The sequence below is a fragment of the Pleurodeles waltl genome, chromosome 8, assembly GCF_031143425.1.
Source record: "Pleurodeles waltl isolate 20211129_DDA chromosome 8, aPleWal1.hap1.20221129, whole genome shotgun sequence".
NCBI classification, from domain to species: domain Eukaryota; kingdom Metazoa; phylum Chordata; class Amphibia; order Caudata; family Salamandridae; genus Pleurodeles; species Pleurodeles waltl.
The window spans coordinates 99,605,516-99,621,569 of NC_090447.1; the positions used below are offsets into that span (position 1 = coordinate 99,605,516).

At 45.3% G+C, this 16,054-nt stretch overlaps 1 protein-coding gene across 3 annotated transcripts in view; it reads left to right on the forward strand.

Annotated features, from left to right (window-relative positions):
• COA4 (cytochrome c oxidase assembly factor 4 homolog) overlaps positions 1-850 on the forward strand; it is a 31,248-nt gene extending 30,398 nt beyond the window's left edge. For 2 of the 3 annotated variants that reach the window (XM_069203831.1, XM_069203832.1), the window contains exon 2: positions 146-671. In XM_069203831.1, coding sequence (XP_069059932.1) covers positions 156-413 — 258 coding nt within the window. In that variant the 5' untranslated portion in view covers positions 146-155 and the 3' untranslated portion in view covers positions 414-671. Of the gene's footprint in view, positions 1-145 lie in introns of all 3 variants that reach the window. The other variant, XM_069203830.1, reaches the window with a different exon arrangement.
• The last annotated feature ends 15,204 nt before the right edge of the window (positions 851-16,054 follow it).

Genomic DNA, 16,054 nt, shown 5'->3' on the forward strand with positions numbered 1-16,054 from the left:
GCTATTGGTCATGAAAGATTTATTCCATTCTTTGCAATATGGACATAGACATATTCGATGCCTGAAAAGTCTGCTTTTTGAGTGTTGTAGTGCCTCAAGGCCCAATGTCTTGCTAACATTTCCATATTTTTGTATCTGTGCTTAGATTGAGCAAGATGTCAGCACCTGCCCCACGAGGTCACAACAGGACCAAAGTAGCAGCCGACAATGACGAGGACCCTCTTGACCAGATGATCTCACGCACAGGGTGCGCAGATGCTCACTACGCCGTTCAGGAGTGCATGGCAGAACACCAGGACTGGAGAAAATGTCAGAAACAAGTTGAGCATTTTAAAGGTTGTATGGTCACATACCAGAAGCAGAAAACAGAGGAACTGCAGAGGAGGCGCAAGCTGGCACAGGAAGCCAGCTGATGGAGAAGAGCAACAGAGAACTAAATGCAAAAGAACTGCGTCCCACAGGCACAGCAGCGCTTTCTGACGACAAATAAGAGCATCTGTTGAGGCCAAGAAACACTGTAGGTTGATCATGACTTTTAACGCTGTTATACAATGGGATTCCCTAGTACAGTCTGACACCTGGTTGAGTACCACTGTAAAACGTGGATTCATCATGTCATCTGTGAGCCAGCAAGGACTGATGGCCAATTAAAGCCTTAAAAGTTTCAATAATATTGTACAGCGTGAATGTGCAGGTGCCTTGGAACCAAGAAGAAAGCATGTGCCAAAGAAACATGCCTTAGCGCTAGCTTTCTGCGAGAGTTACTAGAGAGCCCTTTATAGAGAACGGAAAAGTTGATGTTAAAGTCAGTAATAGAAAATAAAGGAAATAGAGGGTGGACAAGGACTGATTTGCATCGTGTAGTAATGTGTTTCATTAGAATTCCCCCACCAACACCTCTAAAAACACCGTTACCATACTACTGTCCTTGAAATTGTGTTACCCTAGCACAACCTCTCCTAGTTCATGTCTTTGAATAGGATACTCAGTAACTCGTGTCAGCCATAAACTCTTCCAGAGACTGACAGTCTTGCAGTATTTCACTATTATTTAGAGGACGAATCTGTTGATGGATATGGGTGCTTTTATATTATTCTTAGCTGGAGAAGCTATTCATTTTAGCTGTGTTTTTTATGTTTTGGCATCTCATGGTGGAGCCAGTGGAAGGCAGGTGTCTTAAGTGGAGCAGGGGGCACAGAAGTGACAATACAGATTACTGTATCCTTTCCCCTGCCCTTCAAGCCCTCTTAACCAGCTTCATGCTTCCATTGAGCTGCTTGGATTGGATATCAGAACATCTATTCAGAGCAATGGTGATGAATTGTCAGGCTTAAAAAAAAATAGCTGCTTGCAGTGAGCGCCTGATTGTTGTCAAACATGGGTGCTTCCTACGTTCTTTTCTGCCCTCAAGGGTACTCACTTACTGCCCACTTCTCCTCAGCCTGCATCTGCACGTGCTCCATTGCCCCTCACCTCATGCCCAAGTCTGAGCTGTGTTGGTGTAATGAACCAATCCTTTGTACCCCTGCTTCTTCGTTTGTGTTTTGTAACCATCCTCCTCTCTTTGTGTAGGTGCCCATAGTGCCTGTTGTGCCAGGCCCCATTCCTTACATGCATTTTATGACCCCTCTCGTTCCCAGTCCGGCGCAATGCCCCTATTGCTCTCTCCATGCACGGTCAACTTTCCACTTCACTGGTTTTCCTGTACGTGACGCTATAGTTGTTCCGTTTGTCCTCTCCTTCCTTCTTCGCTCTCATGAGTTTATACTCTTAACTATGTCCGAGCACTTGCCTGTTTCTTCTTCACTTTCTTCCCCAAATGACCTCCCTCTTCATTCTCCTTTGGTGTCATTAGTTCTCTTGCGGTACCACCTGGTACTCCCCTCGTTTTCCCTCACTTCCCTAAGCTCATATCTGTGCCATCCTAGTACTCCCTGTGCCATCCTTCTAGCTTATCATTTTGGTTTTGTATTTTGGGCATTCATCTCTCTCCTTTACCGTCAAGCTGCCAAGTGATTGCATGCCATAGGCGTCAGCAGTCCTGGCTTTTAGCCACCCACACTTTTGATGCTGCAAATAGATTTGCAATCGTAGACACACAGCTACAAGTCCCAGATGATGCAATATGCTTTTGCCTAAATAGCTAGAACTACCTGAAGGTATCACACAGCGACTTGGACATACTTCTGGCCGTACTATTTGAGTATTCCTGCAAGCTTAATCCTGCTTGCTGTGCATTGCACCATCATAACCCGTCCTAGGTACCCTTCTCCCTTGTTGAACTGTCCGAGCACACCCCTTCGTGGCTATAGGATGTACAATAGGAAATGGCCTAGCTGCCTGGTGCTTCCGAAAGATCTGGCGGGGACCCAAAGAGAAGGCTTTGATCATTGAGAGTTGAGGAGCTCCTTTGATTAGTTATGTTTCTTAGTAAAGGGTATATTTAGGCACAGACTTCTCCTTGTCTCCCTCATAGTGATTTGAAGTCTGACAGTACACGTGCATATTAAGTGATTTATCAAAGAACTAGGGTGGCCACTTCATCTTAGGGGACACTGATTCTAGTCCACATCGTTTCACTATAAGCCTCTTATGAAGTATGCACATCCAATTAGTTCAGTAGAAGCAACCCAACACCAACAATAAATTAGGCTGAGCCACTAACGTTGAGGACTGGAAACTCTTGTCTGTAGTGGAATTAAGTGGCAGCGTTCCAAGGTCATTTTTTAGTAAAGACAGGAGCTTTGTTGGGAAGAAGTGGGTTTTATTACAAGAAAGATTGCTAATTGAATTACTGAGTCTTGAGCGGTTCAGTAGGTTTAATTTACAAAACAGGAAGACCAGGTCCATGCCTCTCTTGCAGCTGCAGGCGACCTTAATGTTGTCAACATTAGCGCTGCAGTCTATAGGATTTATTATAAATGCCTATATAGCCTGCACATGTCACAGGATTAGTTATATGATTGCGAGTCTTGCCCTGCTGCTGTCTGTGTTGCACCTGTCCTGCGTGTGATGGAAGCTTGCTCCACTGATGCCCTTCAAGTACCTTTGTGAGGAAGGCATGCACTGTTAACTGCTAGCTGCTGTACTAACGCCGCTTGAATGATGCAAGCTTGCAGTACTGACCGCTTGAATGATGCAAGCTTGCAGTACTGGCCGCTTGAGCGATGCAAGCTTGCAGTACTGGCCGCTTGAGCGATGCAAGCTTGCAGTACTGGCCGCTTGAGCGATGCAAGCTTGCAGTACTGGCCGCTTGAGCGATGCAAGCTTGCAGTACTGGCCGCTTGAGCGATGCAAGCTTGCAGTACTGGCCGCTTGAGCGATGCAAGCTTGCAGTACTGGCCGCTTGAGCGATGCAAACTTGCAGTGCTTTGGGCATCAGTACCTTATCTCTGCGCCTTACTGAAGCTTGAGAAACTCTTTGAGCTAAACAGAACCTGAAATGGTTGTCATTTTCACTGCTTATTGGATTACGAGGTAAGTATCACCCAGTAGTCCTTAAAGACTCGGTGCAGTTAAATTGTAGTTCGAGGGAGGGGAGAATAGTGCAGTTAGGGAGATAGTAGAAGCAGTTTCTGGAAAAATGTATGTTTTACATTTCTGTGGCAAACTGGTTAAACCCTCAAGGAGCATTTGTGTCAAAAAGTTTGTCCTCCTGGATAAAAAGATTGTAGAAGCCACACCCTAAGGGCATTTATAAAAATAAATAGCTACTGCGTTTTTAGTTTCACTGATATATTGATGGGGAAATTGGTTCTTTCTCATTTACAACTTGCTTCCAAAGGAGGGAACACTGAGTTACGTCTGCTGTGGTTTGAAGGGGTGATTTGACAGTTTTAATGAATATCCTAGCAGCAAGAAGTTAAGCCCCTGAGTTTTATCTGCTCCTTTTAAGTAGGAAAATAGCAAAGATTACTTAGGTTGAAGAGAAAAGGTAAGTTCAAGTGCACAGAGACTCATTCATTGCCGAAGTTGATTTGAAAAGTCTGGAAATATAGTTGGATACATTGATAATTATATTCTTGTGTCAAACTAGTGATGGTTAAACTCCTCGGGGGCTGCCCTTCCTACCGAGAAATGAGACTGGTAAACGTGGAGTAGGGTTTCTCTCAGAGCATTTCTTCTTACCTGTTTTCAAATTTATTACGTATCACACAAGTATATGGTGTATTTGAATGTTTGCTATGCTTAATTCTTCATCATTTCCTGATACATTTGTGAATATAGATAGCTTCTTTTTCAAGGCTTAGCTTGTACTGTACAATGTACATAATGTACACAAATAATTTCCTGAAGCAGCTGACACTTGTTTCGCTCTGTGGCTTATTTTGCCTTCAAGCCTTTGCACGTTTTAACAAAAGTCACAGTTTTAAATAACATGCATTTTCTTTTTTAGTCATTTATGTATTCATGCATCGTTTTCAGCCAGGAATATAGTGGTCACCACTAAGGACTCAGATGGAGAAGTATGATATTGTGCGAAGATGTAGGTTATGCAAATTAGCTGGAATTATAAATAATCAACTAGTTACTAAGCTTGGTCCTTTGCTGTTACTAATTTATCTAGATTGACGTCCCAATTTACATCTAAAAGACTACCATCGTCTGTCATCCTAGCCAAACACTCTAAATAGTAGTTATAATTTGTGCCCGAATTTGAAAATGTGTCAGTCCTAGAAATAGAATTAGAATTCAAGTCATTTGCTGACATTGGAAAGAAATTAATTCTGACATGGGAGATCTTAAAAAGTGACTCCACTGAAGGTCCCTTGAATAAGGAGATCTTCCAAAAAATCTGATGTTTTTAAGTTTTGTTCGATCTCCAGCACAAATATTTCCATGTGCACACTAATTTGGGCTTATATTGTTATTGATATTCTGAAAAACATTCCCATTCATCCACATGGGAGTGTGCCTTTTGATCTTGAACATCAAGACACCTATCTAGCCCTATGTGACCAAGCAATGTACAAGTCTTCATTTTTGTCTTGAAAAGGAAAGAACTACATTTCAGTAGGTGGCCCTTGTTCCAGGATGTGACATGGAAAAGAGTATGCACTGCCGGGGATCAGGTTATGGTATGTCGCAGTCGTGCTCCCCATTACAGACGAACGAAAATCTGGCATAGAGAGACATTTGGTCATCACAGCAATTTCTGTGCCTGACATTTTCACTTAGTTCCCACAAGTGACTCACGAAAGAATTCCTTAAATAATTAGTTGGGTATATAACGTGGAAGAGCATGAAATAAATACAAAAGTATGAATAATATTCATTGTAATCAGCTCAACTTCGCCCACTGTCAGATGTTTCTAATTAACCAATTGATTAGGTGTTTCTTTTAACTTTGACGGGGAAAAAGTTGTTTCCACGTGATTTTGGGTTGTATTGAGAATCTGACCCACAGTAACACTGTACAGGAGATCAGAAAATTGGATACCAAGTGACATGTGACTCTTGCTGTTAGGCAAATGATATAAATCCTTGATTGGTGCAGTAATACAGAGGAAAACTGTACTTTCCATGATAGCCTGCATGAATACTCATCTGCCCACATGGAAGGGCTACTCAGTATTTGCGTTACTGTGAGCGAGGAGTTGTCAAGAATAGCAGCTTCTGTCAGAGTCCGGTGCCCAGTGTATGATAGGAATAAAGTTGCTGTTCAGGAAATACGGATTAGAAAGTAGCAGGATTAATCAGTTCATAGTCTAGATAAATTAGTATAGCATTTTAGGTGGAAATTGGGCAATAAGAGGAAAGGGTGCTACCTTTCTTGAGGGAGTGGTTTGAGGGAACAGCTAGATTTCGAAAACGTGCAAAATAAGATGGCCATTTATCACCTTGAAAAACGTAAATTAATTACAGCTTTGAGGACTTAGCTACAGCATACGGCATTGCCAGCTAATTCGAGAAAAATAGATGAGACATCTTGAATACAGGTTGTGATATTTGTTCTTTCATTGGCTCATGTACTTAGGAGAGTCAAAATTGGTTGGTTAGTCGTGATCCACACTAAAAGTAGTTGATCCCACTTCTCTATAAATTGTTCTAGCAGTAATGATATTATTACTTAAACCCTCAAGAAAAAGCCCAGGGTGTTTTTAATAAATTTATTTTTGGTTTCATTTATACTTTATTTCCTGAAGAGTGCCATTACCTGTCCAGAGCTTGTGTTTGAAAGTATTTGTTCTTTAAGCCTGATGATTTTTACCTGTTGATTACCTAAAAATTACCTGAAAGTGAAATGTGGTGCCTTGAGTGCATCTTTTGGGGGCACACTTGAATTTTCCAAAGGGTCTTGCAACCTGCATGCATAGGTAATAGCCTCCCACCATGCTCAGCTTTAATATACCTGCCTGGTTGCTTCTTATCCTCCCCCTTAATTTCAAAGCAAAGTAATAATGGATAGCTAAAACCGCACACATCCTGTCTGCAGTCACTTGTGTGTCAGTCCTTTGCTGAGCCACTCTGCCTCTGAAAGAAGCCGTAAGGCATCGTCAACAAAGCCTCTGTAGATGCACTTGCTTCAGCATGCCTCCATAGATGCACTTGTTTCAGCATGCCTCCATATATGTACCTGCTTCAGCATGCCTCCATAGATGCACTTGCTTCAGCCTACCTCAGGATCCCTCATGAGGCATCCAAGCAGCACAGTGCAAAGCACATTCTGCAGGTCAGACCCTTCACCTCAGTTTGACTTGAAATCTGCTGTCATCCTCAGGTTCTCCTCATTTCAACTCTGTTTTAAACTGTGGGCTCTACATATAATTGTTCTGAATAGCAAGAAAAGCTGTGCTTTACCAGCAAGTAAATGTATGTGCAGGGAAAGGGAGCAGCAAGGCCCGCCTGTCGGGGTTGACTTCTTGGGCAGGGTTTGAGTACATTCCAACTCCATGCCAGGGAACAGCTTGACACCTATCCAGTGATAAGACAAGAGAAGTGCCCCTTCTTCTGCTCATGCAATCCTTGTTCATTGCAGACAGGTGAACCCCTTGCAGATAGCACAGTTACTCCTCATTTGCCACAATCTGCCCAGCTAAACCCTTACTTGCCGTGGACAACAGAGTTTCTGCTTACCTTTGGCAAATCCTCCCCTTGTTCAGCTGGCTGATATCTAACACAGCGCAGACACCAAAAATGTATCTCAATCATCTCAGGCACCAGAGCTGCTTCTCACTGCTCCAAATGACAATCTTGAAGAAACATTTTCCTTTTATTCCTTTCCATGTCAAAGCCTGATGCTACTAGCATTTCCACGTTGGACCATACCAATTCCTTCTACTTTGGCCTTCCCCAGTCAGCCATTCAGAAGCTTCAAGGTGTTCAGAAAACAGCAGTGTGACGTTTCATGAATTTCATGAGATTTAATGGGGTCTCCAAGGATCACCCTCTGGTGCATTCGTTGGCAATTTGCAGACAGACTCATCATAATGCACTCGTTTTTTTAACCCACAGAGCCTATTATGAAACAGGACCATGATGCGGAGTTTCTTCTACAGGGACATTGTCTTAGTGATCCCTTCCTTCTGGCTCGTCCTACCTGCTGTCAGTCTCCCGCTTTGGAATGTCCTGGCAGAGGAGACTTTCCTTCTGTTTTGTCGCTTCCTATCTTTGGCCTGCGCAGAGTAGAGGACCATTCTGTGTCCAGGAAGTACCTTAAGGATCATCTGTTTTGTTGATTCTCTTCATATTTTTTCTGTCATCGTGAGTTAGTCCAGCACCAAGATGTTTTAGGTTAGGCCTCGTGCTTTATAAGTCACAACTCAACTCAACTCATAGCAGAGATGTCCTTGATTGCTGCACTCAGCAGATCTATGCCTTGCTATGTTCAGCTATGCATATATAGCTGCAGACATGTCTGTTCTATCAGGTTACATTCGGCTATTTTTCCAAGGCAGCCTGGAAAACAACCAAGGATGCAGGGAAAGCATGTACGGAGATAATACACAATCAATCCTTAATGGGAAATACATTATAATATTGAAGCCTAGAAAAAGAACAGATCCTAGAAGTCAAATCTTGGTATTGTCTTTTAAAGTTTATTAGGCATCAAACATTTTTTAACTGTGTGACCGGGTGTTCCCGGCACCGAGTGCTTCTAATGACGTATCGGAGGGCTCCGATACGTCATTTCCGCGTTTCCCCATTGTCGGGGAAACGCGACACGAACGAGGCCGACGCGCAGCCGTTGCCAGGGAAACCAGTGTGGTTTCCCGGCACAGGGAAGTTGAAAACGAGGACGCGCTGCAACGGAGGGGGAGAGCGAGATCGGAGGAGAAGACGGAGAGGCCCAAGGACGAAGAGAAAAGACCCGTGGAGAGAGAGGAGAGCCCCAAGGAGGAGGAATACCCCAGGAAAGGACCACCGAGGACGGGAGGACGAGGAGATCCAGAAGATAAAGAGGAATCCGTACTGGACACCCCGGAAAGAGGAGATCGACCGGAGGAACGCCATAACGCCAGCCACGGCCCTGGAGGGTCGTGGCTAAGCAAGGTACGGTCCTTTTGGACTCTAGAAAGGGGCACTAAGCTAAAAGGGGACTGGGGAGGGGATATAAAGGACGGGAAAAAGGAGGGATAGGAAAGAGGTCACGGTGACCACTGCATGTGAGACACTTTTTTTCCCTCACTAATTGTGGACTTTGGTCAAGTCATTCCTCAACCTCTCACCGACACCCACCCCATCCTTTTGTTTTTTCCCTTTTCCCCAGTCAGTGAGAGAGAGAGTGGAAACCGGTTATAAAAACCCATACTTACCCAGTGTTTTCTATCCTTCTGTTGCCGGTACTGTTCTGGATCCACCTGAATGAACAACTAGGATTCCATCTGAAAGAGAAACAAAGAAACAGAGGACATTAACAAACCTGGACTAAACGACCAAGAACATAGTTTGAGAAAGAGAAAATCAACTGCACCTTAGTATAGACATTCTGTGTACTTCACCATTTCATTTTAATAAACCACTTAAATAAGCACTATCACCACCTCTCCATTGTGTTTATACTGTTCGGTCTGTCACAGTGGTGTCAGAAGTGGGATCTATTGGTTTTGACCCCTCCCAGACACCCGAACAGTATACATAATGAGTGATACTCCCTCGTTGGAAGATATGATAAAACAACTGGCAGAAGGCCAGCGACATCTGCAGTTGGTATGGGAGGCACACCAACGAGAAGCAAAGGAGGACAGGGAAGCATTACAGTCGGCTTTGAAAAGCCAGGCAACAATCCTCGCAAATAATCAACTGGTACACGAGACGGCCATGAAGAAACTAACCGAAACTATTGCTGTCAGTAAGGTTCACCCCAATGTACCCAGTTCTGTGTTACAGAAATATCAAGAAGGTGAAGACCCCGAATCCTTTTTTACTAACTTTGAGAGAGTGGCTTTGTCAGCTCAATGGCCTGAGGATAGGTGGGGTCAGTATGTCGCACCACTTCTTACGGGGATATTACAAGCAGCATATCAAGCAGCAAACCCGGGAGGAACCACACCATACCAAGAGATAAAGACTAGTATATTAGAACGTGTAGGACATGACACCGAATATTATAGGGTCAAATTCCGGAAAATCAAATGGGGACCAAATGAGGACCCCCGAACCTTTTATTATCGTGTAAAAGATTTAGCTTTGAAATGGTTGGGTCCTTCCGGGAATAGCAGAGAGGAAGTGATCCAGACGATCGTTCTTGAACAATATTTAGATGCCTTGCCCACGGCTACAAAACACTGGATTCGCCAACATCCCAAAGTAAATACTGACATGGCGATCGACTTAGCATGTGCCTATCATCGCTCAGTGGATATAAGGAGTATGCCACCCCGACCCAGCATAAAACCGGGGCTATCTAACCCTAAAAGTACTCCCAGAGCCCCTCCTGACGAGCCTATTTCACGCAGACTAATCGACCATCCTCTGGTATCAGGGCCCCAATGTTACAACTGTGGGGAATGGGGACACATCGCCCGCATGTGTCCCAGAAAACAAGATCCTGGTGAGCCAATGGAGATAGGAGTAACTCGGAGAAGGGTACTGTGTACAGGACGAGGTAACCTGAAGTTTAAACAGATCCTAAACATCAATGGACAGTCAGTATGGGCTCTTATTGATTCAGGGTGTAGCCAATCCGTAGTGAGGAAAGATATAGTAAACCTGTCAGACGAGGAAGTAGAACGATGGGTAAATATTTGTTGTATTCACGGGGACAAAGAGCAATACCCCTTATATAAGCTAACAGTAGAGTGGGGAAATTACCGAGATGTCCTACCTATGGGAGTAATGACCGAGCTGATTGAGGAATGTATCATCGGGACTGATTATGAACATTTTCAAGAGATCTTAGATCATGTTAGAACCCCCAAGCGGACACAGGACTGGTGGAGGGAAGCTCCCTTTTCTAACCGTGTTATTGAATGCCCTGAAACCCGTCGAACATTATCACGTAGAGAAAAACTGGCAGCAAAAGCGAATCACCGGGAAAAAGAGGTACAAGGACAAAAGCCTGGCCTTATAGCCGAAACCCATGAGGTGCCTATCAGTTTCCCTCAGCAACAGAGAGAAGATCCTTCTCTCACACAAGCTTGGAAGTCCGGAAAATCGGAAGAGACCGAGGAGGTGGGTCCCTACTTCCTAATTAAGAAAAACCTCTTATACAGAATAACTACCACTCGTACAGGGGAACATAAACAACAACTATTGGTACCCGAGCATTATAGAGATCACGTCCTGACTTTGGCTCATAGTCAACCAGGTGGGGGTCATTATGGGAGAGAAAAAACCGAAGAGTATCTCCTTAGGCGGTTTTATTGGCCAGGGGTTTTCGCCCACATACGCAAATATTGTGCCCAATGTCCCAGGTGTCAACTTACTGAACCGGGTAGACCTAAGAAAGCCCCTCTAATGCCCTTACCCATCATAGACATCCCTTTTAGTAGGATGGGGATGGATCTGATTGGACCCCTAGTACCCTCAACGAAAGGTCACATGTATATCTTGGTTATGGTTGATTATGCCACCCGATACCCCAAGGCCGTTCCTCTCAAAAGCATGACAACCAAAACCGTTGCCCAAGCAATGATAAACGTTTTCTCTCGAGTGGGGTTTCCACATGAAATACTCACAGACCAGGGAACCCCCTTTATGTCTACTCTTATGAAGCAGGTGTGTAAGACATTGGGTATTTCCCAAATTCGAACTTCGGTGTACCATCCACAGACAGATGGATGGGTGGAACGGTACAACCGAACAATAAATACCCTATTGAGGAAAGTGGTACAGGACTCAGGAAGAGACTGGGATCAGAAATTACTCTTAGTACTATACGCCATACGAACCCATGAACAGGCCTCAACAGGCCATAGCCCGTTTGAGCTCGTGTTTGGAAGACAACCTCGGTCCCTTTTAGATATGGCCATTGAGACATGGGAAGAAGAGGTAGATGAGGGTGGAAGACCATTATTAGAATATGCTCACAACTTACGATCTCAACTCCAAAGTTTATGGGAAACAGTTAGAGTAAATATGGAACAAGCTCAACAAACCCAAAAACAGTATTATGACCGAGGAAGTAAGTTAAGGGTTCTACAACCAGGAGATCAGGTTCTAATAATGCGTCCCACATCTGAACAAAACTGATTGCAAAATGGCAGGGTCCATATAGGGTTATACGAGCCGTTTCTCCTGTTACCTATCTGATTGAAATCACAAACAATCCTCAGAAAACCCAGATTTATCATATAAATCTTTTTAAAAAATGGGAAGAACCAGACCATTCCGACACTTCCGGAGAAATGGTCCGATTCCTCTGCCCTAGCAAAAACTTGCATATTGAGTTTTGTCCAACCGAAAACAATGTTGGGGAAGGGCTACCCGAAGTAAATGCATCATTAACAATACCAGAGAAGGAACAGGTGTATAGCCTACTAGAACACTTCCGAAAGTTTTTTTCACTAGTGCCAGGTAAAACCCCCTTAATAACCCATAAAATAAGGACTACACCGGGTAAAATTGTTAGGTTACGGCCGTATCGGATTCCTGAGGCAAGGAAACAGATTATGGAGAATGAAATACAAAAGATGTTAGAACTAGGAGTGGTAGAGCCTTCGACTAGTCCCTGGTGCTCCCCAGTCGTCCTGGTGCCGAAACCTGACGGTACGATCAGATTTTGTATTGACTTCCGGAAGCTTAATGAACATTCAATGTTTGACAAATATCCCATTCCTAGAGTGGATGACGTCTTGGAGAAACTGGGAAAAGCAAAATATATGTCCACCCTAGATTTGACCAAAGGGTATTGGCAGATTCCCCTAGCACCAGAGGATAAAGAGAAAACGGCTTTTGCTACTCAGTCCGGGCTTTATCATTTCACCGTGCTACCATTCGGACTGCATGGAGCACCCGCTACGTTCCAACGGTTAATGGATAGACTTTTAAAACCATTTTAATCTTTCTCAGCAGCTTACCTAGATGACGTAGTTATCTTTAGTGAAACCTGGGATGATCATCTCCTCCATCTACAACAGATATGCCATACTCTCGAAAACGCTGGTTTAACTGCCAACCCTAAAAAGTGCTTTATAGGAAAACCCAATATATCCTACTTAGGATACGAAATCGGTCAAGGGACTCTGCAACCACAAAATAAGAAAGTAGTCGCCATTCTAAATGCACCTAACCCTAAAACAAAAAAAGATTTACGCTCGTTCCTAGGATTAGTAGGCTACTATCGTAGATTCATTCCCGACTATTCCACACTTGCAGCCCCTCTCACAGATCTTTTGTCTAAATCCCATCCTAATCGATTAGCCCCATTTTCGGATCACCAGACGGCTAGCTTTGAGCAATTGAAGTCCTATCTGACTCGAGATCCCATACTAAAATGCCCAGATTTCTCTAAACCCTTCCATCTATACACCGATGCCTCTGATGTAGGGTTGGGGGGAGTACTGGCACAACCCGACGGGGAAGGCAGGGATCACCCGATAGTATATATCAGTAGGAAGCTATTTCCCCGGGAACGTCACTATCCTACCATTGAAAGAGAATGTTTGGCTATTAAATGGGCCGTGGACACTTTACAATATTACCTGTTAGGTCGACCTTTTATTCTTTTTACGGATCATGCTCCCCTCACATGGTTGTCCGCTCATAAAGATACAAATTCCCGGATTTTGAGGTGGTTCCTTGAACTCCAACCATTTTCCTTTCAGGTCCGTCACATACCAGGACCCCAACAGGCCCCAGCTGATTATTTGTCACGGTTCCCAGACTCTACTACGGTCCTCGAACAGGACCATTCATGGGGAGAGGTGTGTGACCGGGTGTTCCCGGCACCGAGTGCTTCTAATGACGTCTCGGAGGGCTCCGATACATCATTTCCGCGTTTCCCCGTTGTCAGGGAAACGCGACACGAACGAGGCCGACGCGCAGCCGTTGCCAGGGAAACCAGAGTGGTTTCCCGGCACAGGGAAGTTGAAAACGAGGACGCGCTGCAACGGAGGGGGAGAGCGAGATCGGAGGAGAAGACGGAGAGGCCCAAGGACGAAGAGAAAAGACCCGTGGAGAGAGAGGAGAGCCCCAAGGAGGAGGAATACCCCAGGAAAGGACCACCGAGGACGGGAGGACGAGGAGATCCAGAAGATAAAGAGGAATCCGTACTGGACACCCCGGAAAGAGGAGATCGACCGGAGGAACGCCATAACGCCAGCCACGGCCCTGGAGGGTCGTGGCTAAGCAAGGTACGGTCCTTTTGGACTCTAGAAAGGGGCACTAAGCTAAAAAGGGACTGGGGTGGGGATATAAAGGAGGGGAAAAAGGAGGGATAGGAAAGAGGTCACGGTGACCACTGCATGTGTGACACTTTTTTTCCCTCACTAATTGTGGACTTTGGTCAAGTCATTCCTCAACCTCTCACCGACACCCACCCCATCCTTTTGTTTTTTCCCTTTTCCCCAGTCAGTGAGAGCGAGAGAGAGAGTGGAAACCGGTTATAAAAACCCATACTTACCCAGTGTTTTCTATCCTTCTGTTGCTGGTACTGTTCTGGATCCACCTGAGCGAACAACCAGGATTCCATCTGAAAGAGAAACAAAGAAACAGAGGACATTAACAAACCTGGACTAAACGACCAAGAACATAGTTTGAGAAAGAGAAAATTAACTGCACCTTAGTATAGACATTCTGTGTACTTCACCATTTCATTTTAATAAACCACTTAAATAAGCACTATCACCACCTCTCCATTGTGTTTATACTGTTCGGTCTGTCACAAACAGGTACAGCTTTTCCCTTGCGTGGTTGGAGGTCTAGTCGTTGGTGAACCGGAAGCAGGGGCAGGAGCAGCCAGGCGGACAAACGCAGCCACTTTAGCACCCCGGCCCCTTGGCGCAGGTTTGGGCACCTGGTCACTGACTTTCTGGACCCCCCCTGTGGTGCTCCACGGCGAGTCTGGTGTCCTGAGTGCCCTGGCTAAGGAGACCTGACCTGACCGGCGAGCAGCAAGCAGCGGAGCGGCACTTAAGAGAGAGCACAGCAAGTGGCCAGCTGATGCACCCCACCCCTCAGTCTGCGAGGAGGACTGGCGGCGGCTGTGGTCCGGCAGGCAGGGAAGTGACAGAGAAGAAAGGTGGCATCAGGCTGCTTGTGAAGCCTGTGGAGCAGTGTGGTAGCAAGTATCCCAGAGAACCTAGTAATCCTAGCGAACCTGACTGGAAGACCGGAAGGCACCAAGAAGGCCCATGAAGGCCCTAGAAGGCACTAAGAAGGTACTAAGAGCGGGTAAAGCAGCGCAGAGCAGCAGAGCAGAGTGGAGCTGGAGCGGAGCACGGACATGGCACCAAGGTACAGAAAGTTGCAAGAGGTACGGAGGTGTGGTGTGTGCAAAAAAAAGAGGATCTCAACACTAAAAGTGGGGCTGCAAAAAAAGGGGGGTGGCTCCACGCAGACTTTGTCCAACTACCAGCACTTCCAGCACCACCATATATCACTACCATCGACCATTAGCATTGCCTTTCATCCATTAGTACTGCCACTGTGCTCTCTGCTGCCACTAGTATCTGCATCAAGACCTGCATCAGGACCAGGTCCGGCGCCTCTTTCAGTACATCACAGCACAGCTAATAGCCCAGCTCGTGGCACAGCACTTGGTACGGCTGGGCTGGCATTGGACTAGCTTTGAGTGGTCAGGTGAACCCAAGCACGATAGCTGTAGCTGGCTATCGCAAAGTGTTAGCTGCAGCCCCCTGCAGAAGCGGCCCAGCTAGGCCCAGGTGCAGCTTGCGGGGTTGCCAGCAAGCCCCGCTTGCTCTCCAGTTTCCACCCTTGTTTTGACTCTCAAATGACATAAGAATCCGAAGTGCAGCAACACTCATAGTCAAACGCATCACCAGTCTGGTGCATAGTCCAGCAACTGGAGAGTCTAACAGTATTGGAGCAGTCATAGAGAATAATTATACCTACAGTCCTCGGCTACACAGCTAAAGGTCCCCAGAGTGCATTAATCTCCCATTTAGTAGACAGACTGATCAATCAGGATCAATCAGGAAAAGGAGTATGAGTTCAGGTAAAGCACGAAACAACGGCACCAACCAGACCACTAACCAAACCAAGAGGAAAAGGAAAAGAGAACAGGTTTTGGATGAAGTAATGGTAAAAAGGAGAGCGAGCAGTGATTTAGATCGCTTCAGCCCGTGCAAGGGGCAGGGCTCAACTAACAAAACAGGCAGGAGCCCTACTGAGCAAAATATTAGCGTGGAAAAAAATAGCTGGGGAGAATTAGACAATTAGAAATTAGGAGGGAACTAGCCACGTTGCCCCACTCAATCACCGTAAGATAACTGACTACTTTTCTGTTGCTGGCATCTATGGTAAAAGTAAGAGTGATCCACTGGCAACAATCCAGCAAAACTCAGGGGGCGGTACATAATTCATTCAAGCCCTGCAAATTCAAGGAAGCCCTGGAAAGAAGGCCAGGGAGAATCTACCACCCCCCTTCCCCTTTCACCAACAGTAGTTATTATGGGAAGGCAGCCTCTGACAGGAGACATGTTGCTCATAG